Source organism: Pongo pygmaeus, chromosome 21 (assembly GCF_028885625.2).
Source record: "Pongo pygmaeus isolate AG05252 chromosome 21, NHGRI_mPonPyg2-v2.0_pri, whole genome shotgun sequence".
In the NCBI taxonomy this organism is placed as follows: domain Eukaryota; kingdom Metazoa; phylum Chordata; class Mammalia; order Primates; family Hominidae; genus Pongo; species Pongo pygmaeus.
Genome location: NC_072394.2, coordinates 57,222,842 through 57,235,061, shown reverse-complemented (window position 1 = coordinate 57,235,061; position 12,220 = coordinate 57,222,842). Strand labels below are relative to the sequence as shown.

The following is a 12,220-nucleotide window of genomic DNA, read 5'->3' as shown; positions in this document are numbered from 1 at the left end:
ATTAAGTAAAAAGTAAGAGAGATCATTATCAATCTATGTGCTTAGAAGTTCTTTAAGTCCTACCTCACTCAAGAATAACAACAGGGGAGAGGTAGGGAAAAAATAATAATAAAAATTTAAAAAGAGTAATAGCAATAGTGGTGGAGTGACCATTTTAATTACAATCATTTGAAGTCATACTAATTAACATTGTAAAGGGCCTGAGAGGACACAGTTGAATTTATAATAATCCCTGATACTTGTAGACCAGAGCTATTATTTCCATTTAACAGAAGAGGAAACTGAGGCACAGAAAGCTGCTGTGGGAAAGGTATCTCCTAGGCACCGCCAATTTTTAAATTCAGATTGTGGTGCTGTCAGGATACTGCTTCCCAAACACAAATTTGTGAAAAGTGCTGATCTGAGCACTCTAGGTGAAAAAATGAATCATAATCAAAACCTGACAGGTTTTCTTTATGCTTTGCTCCTAGGTATCCTCTCTGCCTGGGGTGTCCTGATTTAGTGAACCAGAGAAGGAGGAGCCTGGGGATTGGTTGTGTAACCCCATCAATGACTTAACCTCTCTGTAGCTCAGTTTTCCAATCTACACAGAGGCTCCTCCGAATTACCCAGCGCTTCTAGGTCTTGGTCAATAACATTTCCGTGGAGATGGGTTATGGTAGATATGGTGCATCCAAAACAGTCACAGATTGTAAATGTGTCATGAAGACATAGTTCCAATTGGGAGGGACAGCATTTTTTTACTAACATTGGGGTGTGCACCTACAGAAAAAGTCAGTACAATTCCATCTCTGCCATGTCCGTAATCAAACCAGATGACCCACAGACCTTTCCATGGTGATATGCCCTCACAGATCAAGTCAGCCTACAGCAGAACTCTGTGATCTGATCTACCCGGTCCCTAGGCTCAGCTGTTAGGAGACAAAGAAATGATTCCTCACACCCAGGTTTGTTCTGTAAACCAACATTGATTTTTGCTGAAGTGTTCATGAATATTTTGGTCATTATTATTTTAAATTATTGATTCCCAGATTGAGTGCTGAGCTCAGAGTTGGCTCAAGTGTTTCAATAAAATATATATATTTTTAATTACAGATTTTAGATGGGTTTAAATTTGGTGAAATAGTCATAGAGTTTAATTATATTGAAAACATTGGAAAGCTGTTGATAACATTTTAAGTGAAAAAGGCATGACCAAAAAATGCCCATGACATTTTAAAATCTGTAAACTGTAAATATAGGTCCAACAGTATCATCTAGAATCAAACACTAGTGAGCTAACGGAATTGAAGGAAGGTCTTTACGTCCTCTAAATTTTAGTTTCCTCATCTGCAAAATGTAGGAAGTAATTATACCTACACCATAGGGCTGCTATGAAATGTATAATAAATAATCTGAGATGAGTAAAGCGTCTTCCACCAAACTGGCACATAGCAGGTTCCCCAAAATTTCTAACTGATATTATTAAAGTAGATACATTCATGTTATGAATTGGAAAAAAAAATTTAGAAAAAAATACACTGAAATGTTAACACAGGTTGTGGAATAGATAAAAGGTTATTTTACTTATTTCTTTATATATTTTTATACCCCAAAAACTTTACATAATGAAGATGTCTTATGTTTTATTATACGGAGACAGAAGCAGCTTTGAAAGAGAGACGAGAGAATTTTCTTTACATACCACTCTGTTCTCTCTCAACCCCAGTGGCCAGTAAGTCAGGCTCTCCAAGGCTGATGTCATTGATCCGTGTTCCTACACACTCCATCTGGAGTACTTTGCACCACTCATCGGCCTCAAGATCTGTGGAAATGTCCAAAAGATTAAACTATGTGCCCAGCATCCATTCAGAATCCAAAAGCAAAAGCCCCCCAGCCCTGCCTGAGACAAACCTGATTCGCAAGCAAAAGTCTTGGAGGTATCGTCATTGAAATAAATCCCTATGGCATGTTTCTTGGTGCTTTTTGGCAATCGAGCTACGTTCTTCACATTGTTGAGTTCTGTAACCTGAAAATGAACAATTAGAAGTTTGACACACTCCCTGAATGAATGTCTCCAGTACATAACACCAAAAGTGAGGCCCAGAAATCAGTACGGCACAGCACAGCTGGGCACAACCTGTTGAAAAAGTATCTACGTCTGAAAGCTAAGATGTATTTAAGTGAGTTTAGTATTATCTGTAACACACAGCAAGGATGGTTAACAAATTATCTTTCCTTATTAAATTTTCTGAAGCGTATTAAGTGGAACAGGCTTAAAACTTTATAGAGGTAGAACATTTTGGTTTTTCTTTTTTCTTTAGTTTTTTAAATCCTCCCAAAGACTCCACTTGATCAATAGTTCTTATGTCTATGTCGGTCTCTGTGGACAGCCTTCTTTCTCAGCCGTCTGCAAAAGCCTCCAAATATTCCATCCCTTCAGAGTATTCCCCATGTAAGTGTCTTAAATACATCAGCCCAAGGAAGGGAAGGGAAGGAAGAGTGGTCCAATTCATAACTAGATTATTTCACTCTTGACCAGTCAGAGATAGAGTGTCAAGAGTCTCAGAAATGACCCCTGACTTGAGGTCCAAATCATAGAAAGTACATAATGAATTTGGTTTTCCAAATATTTTCCCACTGTCTCTAACTTACTCCTAGTTCCTCAATGGTTACGGGGCCTCTGTTTTAGGCTCTGAGAACACTACCCAGTGGCGCCTTCTTCCTAGCAGGGAGGAAAGCCATCCCCACTAGACGTTCTCTCTCTCCTTCCTCTCTCCCATAATCCCTTGGCTCCTTTAACACTTTTGTAAACCCCTCCCTTCCCACAAAGTGTCTTGGCTCATTATGTTTCCACAGTGGCCATCTCTCATCCAGTTACATCCGCATCCTCAGCTGCATTGGAGGTTTGGAATATTTGGGTCATGCCTGAGCGAAGGCTTAGGTGGCTTCAGGGTAAGTATTTACAAGATCAATAGCTTTTCACACTGACAAGTTTAACCTCCCTTTCATATATCTCTTTTGTGCTGTTATACAAAAGAATCCGCTTTCCATCAATCTTTGCCTGCAATGATGTTGTTCCGTTTCTCTTGTCTATTACTCTAAATTCAATAAATGCTTAGCTCAAGAAGTAGGTGGGAAAAGAAATAAATATCCTCCATGCACAACACTAATCTGATTATTTCATTTCTCTGCTTCTTAATCCCCATCAGCCCTTTTCATAGTATAAATGCAAATTTCTTAGCATGAAATGTCACACCACTGCTCCTCAAAAAGTGCCCAAACCAATTACATCAGTGACTCAGCACCATGTATCTTATTCTCCAACTACACCAAGTGCCTCAGGACTCGCCAGATACAACTGTTGATTTGTTTGTTTATTTTTCTTTTTTGCCACTACCCCAATTCAAGTCACTATCATCTTGTCACAACTACTTATTGGTCTTTCCACTTCCATTTTAATCCCCATTAATGCATGCTGCACATTGCAGATTTTTTTTTTCAAAACTTAAGTCTTGAAATATTACTATGCATAAACAGAACACTTCAATGACTTCCCATTGCACTTGGGACAAAAGCCTGCATCCTTAGAATGACCACCAAGACCCCCTGTGGTCTTGCCCACGCTATCTCACCACTGTCCTCTCTATACCTTTCCCATGTGCTCTATGTCTCAGCCACAGTGGACTTTGTTCAGTTCCCAGAAGACACCATGGTTCTCCTGGCACAGGGCCTTCTCTATCTCTCCTTACCTCACTCCCATTCTCACATGGGTCTCAGTTTAAATCTCAGTCACCCACTGAGGCCCTACTGGACACCTCCCATCCTAACACCTAGTCAGTCTCAAGGCTACACCATCCAATGATGTCCTACACCTTTCCTATTGGTTATTGGTTTCACGCCCATCTTGCCTGAAAAGTGAGAGTTACATAGGGCAGGAATAGTTTTTGTTTTGCTTTGTTTTGTTTTTGCTCTGCTCATCATTGTGTTCCCGGAGTCAAACACAGAACCCTCACATAGTGAGAACTCAATAATTATAAGTGGACTATATGAATGAAAGACCCAACTCACCCGTAAATTTACTTGTGTGGTGCTTCTGGAAGGCAAATTCCTCTCTCTCTTCTGCCTCTTTTCTCCAGGGAAATTTCACTTTTTCCTCAAGGTCTACTTCCTCTAGGAAACGTGCCCTGACCTTAGTGTCAACTAACATTTCTCTTCTCTCTGTTCTCATAAATGCTGCATGAAGCTCTACTGTATTATCTGTTGTTCTACTTAATCTGTTTCTCTCTCCAGCACCCAGCTAGACTTGAGCTGCCAGCAGTGACTTACTGAAGGGCCAAATCAATGAAAACAATCATACTGATGCCAACATGCATTGGTCCCCACACATATACCACATAATGTGCTTAGTTTATTGTTGTTGTTGTTGTTTGAGACGGAGTCTTGCTCTGTCACCCATGGTGATCTTAGCTCATGGCAACCTCCACCTCCCTGCAACCTCCACCTCCCAGGTTCAAGCGATTCTCCTGCTTCAGCCTCCCGAGTAGCTGGAATTACAGGCGCCCACCACCACACTCGGCTAATTTTTTTGTATTTTTAGTACAGACAGGGTTTCACCATTTTGGCCAGGCTGGTCTCAAACTCCTGACCTCAGGTGATCTGCCCGCCTCAGCCTCCCAAAGTGCTGGGATTATAGGCGTGAGCCACTGCACCCGGCCAGCATTTTTATACAGACTATCTCATTTGATCTTCATAAAAGCTCTGTGAAATAAATATTATTATGATCACCTTTTCACAGATGAGGAAACTAGACTGCGAAAGGTTGAAGTCATACAACCAAGTTCACAGCTTAAAAAATGAAGCAAACTAACCCTAAAGCCTGTGCTTTTAATGCATCTGAAACACTAATGACTAACTAAACACTTTTAACCAGAGGATCTTTAGCCCCTGAAAGCCACCTCTCATTTTAAGACCTCTTTCTTTTCAACATGGTTAGAAATTGAGGTGGAGGTAGAGCACATGTGCCAACTTTATTCTGACTTTCTAGTGAGACATTATGTAAGAGTAGTCCATCCCAGCCTGAAACACAGCAATGACTTTGAAACATGTGACTTCATTACATATCCATTAAGGGCAAAGAGGAAGAGACAGCCACCTGAAATAGTCAGGAAATGTACGGGGAACTGTATGAGTCAGAACACAATTACCCATTTAGGAAATTGGTTTAGGAAATCAGCAACTGAACACCCCCGCTCAGGAGAAGCAAGTGACCATTCCCAGAGCAGCCAGGGTCATAATTGTATGGGTCAAAGGACAATCAAATTTTAAAGCAACGATCTCTGTCTCTACCTCAGAACTACATCTAGTGGGCATGTGCACACACACACACACAACACACACAAGCCTTGGAATCTACACTAATTCATAATGTCATAATGGAAACTTCCTCAATATACATGCTAAAGTAATAATTATGATAACTAAACTTTGCAGAGATATTTACATGCCACATGAAACTTTTCAAAGATGTATTTATTTCCACTATCACTCCATTTTGCAAATGAGAAAACCAAGGCAAGACATAATAGTCCTCTTACAAAGAAATCTGCCTTATAAGAAATGCTAAAGGAAGTCCTTCAAGTTGAAATGAAAGGACACCAGATAGTAACATGAAAGCAAATGAAAATATATAATTTGCTGGAAAAGGTGTGTGTGTGTGTGTGTGTGTGTGTATACACATACACAAATACATATTATAGTACTATAACATTGCATTACATGTAACATTACAAATATTGTATAAACAGCTTTTAATTTTGATATATAAGTGAAAAGATAAAAGTATAAAAACTATAAAATTATGTTAATGGATACATAATATAAAAAGATGAAATTTGTTACCACAATAATATAAAAAGAGTCTAGTGGAATAGTACAGTTTTTGTATGTGATTGAAGTCAAGCTGTTATCATCTTAAAATAGATTATCATAACTACAAAATGTGTTACATAAGCCCCACAGCAACCAGAAAAGAAATACCTATAGGAGATACACAAAAGAAAATGAGGAAGGAATCAAAATATGACCCTGAAGAATTTTTTAAATCACAAATACGACAGCAAGAGAAAAAGATAAGGACAAAAGAGCTACAAAGAATACGGAAAACAATAAAATGATAAAAGTAAGTTATTTCCTATCAATATTTATTTAATTTTATTACTTATTTATTATTATTTTTTAAACAGAAGTTCACTCTGTCACCCACGCTGGAGCAGAGTGGTGTGATCTCAGCTAACCTCTGCCAGCTGGGTTCAAGCGATTCTCCTGCCTCAGCCTGCTGAGCAGCTGGAACTATAGGTGTGCACCACCATGCCTGACTAATTTTTTTTTTTTTTTGTATTTTTAGTAGAGACAGGGTTTTGCCATGTTGGCCAGGCTAGTCTCAAACTCCTGACCTCAAGTGATCCACTCGCCTCAGCCTCCCAAAGTGCTAGGATTACAGGTATGAGCCACCATGCCTGGCGCAGTAATTACTTTAAATGGAGATAGATTAAACCGCCCTATCAAAAGATAAATTAAAAACCAGGTCCAATGATATGCTGTCTACAAGAGACTCACTTTAGATGTAAGGACACGCATAGGCTGAGAGTGAAAAAATGGAAAAAGATAACCCATATAAACAGCAATCAAAAGAAGAGTAGGGATGGCAATACTTACATCAGATTAAATAGGCATTAAGTCAAAAATTATCATGAGAGACAAAGAAGGACACTATAATGATAAAAAGGTGAATTAACTAGTAAGATACAGCAATTATAATATATATGTATCCCGTACCAGAGCAACCAAATATATGAAGTAAACATTGATTGATAGAATTGAAGAGAGAAAGAGAAAGCAACACAATAATAGTAGGAGATTTCAATACCCCACTTTCAATAACGGATAGGACATCCAAGGATTATATAAGAAAACAGAGTGCTTGAACAACACTGAAGACCAATTAAACTTAACAGACAAATACAGCCAATAGCAGCAGAATACACTTTCTTATTAAGTGCACATAGGATAGATTATGTGTTAGGTAACAAAACGAGTCTTGACGAATTTAGATATCTTTCCCTACCACAATAGAATAAAACTAAAAAATAATAACATAATTAAGTATCTTCCCCAACCACCATGGAATAAAACTAAAAAACAATAACAGAAGGAAAACTGAAAAAAAAATCACAGTATGTGGAAATTAAACACCACAATCTTAAACAACCAATAGATCAAAGAAGGAATCAAAACGGAATTTGGAAAATACCCTGAGCTGAATGAAAACAAATACACAGCATACCAAAATTTGTGTGAAGTAGCAAAATCAATACTAAGAAAGAAGATTATAATGGTAAATTCCTACATTAAAAAAGAAGAGAGACCTTAAACAACCTAAATTTACACCCCAAGCAACCAGAAACAGAGCAAACTATGCCCAAAGTAAGAAGAAGAAAGGAAATAATAAAAATTAGATTAGAACTAAATGAAATGGAGAATAGAAAAGCACTAAGAAAAACCAGTGAAACCAAGAATTGGTTTTTGAAAGATCAATGAAATTGACAAACAGCTAGGTTAAGGAAAATAAGTGGAGTCTAATCAGAAATGAAAGGACATACTACTGCTGATGCCACAGAAATGAAAAGGATTATGAGGCTACCATGAATGATGATACACCAAGAAAAAGTCAACAGCTTGGATAACCTAGAAGAGGTAGATAAATTTCTAGAAACATACAACCTACGTAGACTGAATCATGAAGAAATAGAAACTTGGAACAAATCTGTAACTATTAAGGGATTCAATAATTAATCATAAGTCTTCCAACAAAGAAATACACATGATCAGATGGCTTTTTGTATATTTCTTTGTTGGAAGAAATGTTGGTGTATTCCATGAAACATTTAAAGAAGAATTAATGCAAATTCTTCTGAACCTCTTCAAAAAAATTGAAGAGGAAGGAACACTTCCAAATTCATTTTGTGAGACCAACATTACTGTGATACCAAAGCCAGACGAAGACACTACAAGAAAAGAAAAATACAGGCCGATATCATTGATGAATATACATGCAAATTTCTCAACAAAATACTAGCAAACTGAATTCAGCAGCATATTAAATGGATAATATATCATGATCTAGTGGGGTTTATCTCTCAGATACAAGGGTTCTACATGGCAAGATGGATATACCACATTAACAGAAGAAAGGATGAAAAGTATATCATCTCCTCAACAGATGCAGAAAAGGAATTTGACAAATTTCAATACATTTCATGATAAAAACACTCAACAAAATGGGAATAGAAAAAAATTACTTCAACATGATGAAGACCATATACTCAATGGTGAAAAACGAAAACATTTTTTTTTCCTCAGATCAGGAGCAAGTCAAAAGGTGCCAACCATCACCACATTTATTTAACAGGGTAATAGAATTCCTAGCTAGAGCAATTAGACAAGAAAGAAGTAAAAGGCATCAATATCTGAAGAGAAGAAGTAAAACTATCTCCATTTGCTGATGACATAATTTTATATGTAGAAAACCCTAAAGATTCTATCCACACACACAAAAAATGTTAGAACAAATAAACAAATTCAGTAAAATGGCATGATACAAAATCAACATACAAAAATCAGTTGTATTTCTATACACTAACAATAAACAATCCCAAAAGAAAATTAAGAAAATGATCTCATTTACTATTGCATCAAAAAAACCCAAAATATTTAGGAATAAACGTAACCAAGTGGGTGAAATATTTGTACATTGAAAACTAGAAAACACTGAAGAAATTAATTTTAAAAAACACAGATAAATGGCAAGGCATTCTGTTTTCATAGATAGAAAGACTTAACATTGTTAAAATTTCCACACTATCTAAAATGATCTACAGATTCAATGTAATCTCTATCAAAATTCCAGGGGCTTTTTTTTTTTCAGAAATAGGAAAAGCAATGCTAAAATTCATATGAAAACACAAAGAACCTTATATAATAAACAACAATCAACATAAAATAACAAAGCCTGAGTTGCTTCAAAATATACTACAAAGCTACAATAATCTAAATAATATGGTACTGGCACATAGGCAAACATATAGACACACGGAACAGAAAGAGAACCTGGAAATAAATTGATGCTTATACAATAAAATGGTCTTTCACAAGGGTGACAAGTTTACATAATGGGAAAATGATAGGCTTTTCGACAAATGATGCTGCAAAATCTGTATATCCATATGAAAAATAATGAAATTATACCCTTACTTCACCATAAACAAAAAATCAATTCAAAATGGATTAGAGACTTAAATGTAAGACCTGAAACTATATAACTCCTAGAATAAAACAGAGGGAAAAGTTATAACAGTGGTCTTGACAGTAATTTCTTAGATATGAGACCAAAAGCACAGGCAATGAAAGCAAAAACAGACAAGTAGGACTACATCAAACTAAAAAGTTTATACATAGAAAAGAAACAATCAACAGAGTGAAAAGGCAACCTACAGCATGAGAAAAATATCTGCAAACCATATCCTTGATAAAGGGTTAATAGCCAAAATAGATAAGAAATTCATATAACTCAATAGCAAAAATAATAAAAGTAGAAATAAATAAGCCAATTTTAAAATGGGCAAATGTGTATTCAAAGATAGACATTTCTCCAAAGAAGACATACACTGACCAATGGATATATCAGAAGATTCTCAACATCACTAATCATCAGAAAAAGGCAAATGAAAACCATAACCACAACCTCCTATCTGTTAGGATGGCTATTATCAGAAAAAATAACCCCACAGACCTAAAAGATAACAAGTGTTAGCAAGGATATGGAGACATTAGAACCTTTGTGTGCTTTCGATGGGAATGTAAAAAGGTGCAGCCACTTTAGGGAAAGAGTGTGGAGGTTCCTCAAAAAATTAGAAACAGAATTACTATATGATTCAGTAATCCTACTTCTGAGTATTTATTCAAAAAAAATTGAAAACAAGGTCTTGAAGAGATCTTTTCACTTCCATGTTTATGGCAGCATTATTTACAATAGTCAAAACAGGGAAATAACCTAACTATCCATTGACAGATAAATGGATAAAGAAAATGTGGTGTCTCTTCATATCCTTTGCCCACTTTTTGATGGGGTTGCTTGTTTTTTTCTTGTAAATTTGTGTATGGCACATATACACCATGGAATACTGTGCAGCCATAAAAAAGGATGAATTCATGTCTTTTGAAGGGACATGGATGAAGCTGGAAACCATTATTCTCAGCAAACTAACACAATAAAGAAAACCAAACACCGCATGTTCTCACTCCTAAGTGGGAGTTGAACAAGGCGAACACATGGACACAGGGAGGGGAACATCACACACCAGGGCCTGTCTGGGGATGCAGGGCTAGGGGAGGGATACCATTAGGAGAAATAGCTAATGTAGGTGACAGGTTGATGGGTGCAGCAAACCACCACACCACGTGTATACCTATGTAACAAAACTGCACGTTCTGCACATGTACCCCAGAACTTAAAGTATATATATATATAAAAAAAGAAAATGTATACATATACAATATACTATTATTCCACCCTGAAAAAGAAGGAAATTCTGTCATATGCTCCAACACAGATGAACCTTGAAAACATTATGCTATGTGAAGACAATCACGAAAGGACAAATACTGCATGGTTACCACTTATATGAGGTTATCTAAAGTAGCTGAACTCATAGAAACAGAAAACAGGATGGTGGTTTCCAGGGGCTGCAGGGAGAGGGGAATGGGAGGTTGCTGTTTAAAGAATATAGAATTCTAGTCACACATGATTAAAGAAAGCCCTAGAGATCTGCTGTAAAACAATGTACATGTAATTAACAATACTGCACTGTGCACTTAAGAGTTTGTTAAGTGGGTAAGTCTTCTGTGTTTTTTAACCACTGTGCCCCACCCCCCTGCCAACACACACACACACACACACACACACACACACACACACAAGCACACACACAGCTTTTAGGCAGCAAAAGATACCCAGAATTTTAAAATATTATTTTCTATCCATTGTATTTTTTTATTAAGTTAATTTCTATTCATGGCAAGTGATACTGTTCTTGTATTAATGGTAATATGGTAATAAGAAAAGTTTTCTCTTATTGTAAATTTATTTAAATAAAAACCAAGCTGATTTAAAACAAAATATTAGTAAGAGTAAAGGTGATACTGATTATGACAAAAAATAATAAATAAATGACAAATGACTAAAAGTCAGGAAAGATACTGTTAATCTAATAATACTGCTATGAAATTGACTTTTTTCATATAATTTCCTACTGAGTCAACAGTACAGCATATAAACAATAACGTCATATAATCACCCAGAACAAGTCTCATTTGCTTAGCAGAGGAATGACAATAGATTTTAACAGAAAGTGGGTGACGATCTGATTCCCATTTGGTATCTTAAAGACCACTCATCTCAATAGGGCCATTTGTTTTCCTTGTGCTTTTTTGCCCATTTCATGATTGTATTTCGCAAGCAACAAAGAAAATAATGCATTTCAAGCTCCATGACTGAAACCTGAAATATGTCTGAGAATTACGATTTAAAGGACAAAATAGCTGTTGCAACGAAAGGTCTAAAGGAGATGCAGTTATAAATTTTCATTACTAACAGAAAGAGTTTTGATAACAGAAAAGAAAGAGAAGTCAAATTTTATTATTAAAAATGGTATATAAATAGAGTTATTTACTTTTAGATATCCTTGCACACGATCTTTCTGCCAAAACAACAGCAGGCCAAGTTAGAAAATCAAAATAACTTCTGTGTATTTTCTGGGCTGTTGCCTGCCTGGTTACTCTTTCAAATTAATCATTTGACTCTTCTCAATTCCTCAACTTTCTTTTCTTTTTTCAGGATATATTTAGGCTTAGGTTCCAGAGTTCTTTCTCTTGAAATGGAGCTACAATTTGTAGCTATCAAAGAAGACCAGAAGTGTCTATATGGCTTACTAAAAATGTCAAAATTAGGACTTTTGAAATACTTGATTTTCTCAAAAAAATGGGTATTAAATTTCAAAATCCCAGCTTAATTCTATATTTAATCTGATTTTTGACATCCTGAAGTAATTTCTTACAGAAATTATCATAGGCTACCTCAGAATTCACAGTACATAGTGGTAAAGGATAATGAACTTTGAATGGG

At 36.2% G+C, this 12,220-nt stretch overlaps 1 protein-coding gene across 2 annotated transcripts in view; it reads right to left on the bottom strand.

Moving 5' to 3' along the window:
• The window catches only part of DOK5 (docking protein 5), a 177,379-nt gene that overhangs the window by 61,473 nt on the left and 103,686 nt on the right, over positions 1-12,220 (bottom strand). For both annotated transcript variants that reach the window (XM_054468223.2, XM_054468222.2), the window contains exons 3-4: positions 1,894-2,008; positions 1,685-1,804 (exon numbers count right to left, since the gene is read on the bottom strand). In XM_054468223.2, coding sequence (XP_054324198.1) covers positions 1,685-1,804; positions 1,894-2,008 — 235 coding nt within the window. The remainder of the gene's footprint in view (positions 1-1,684; positions 1,805-1,893; positions 2,009-12,220) is intronic.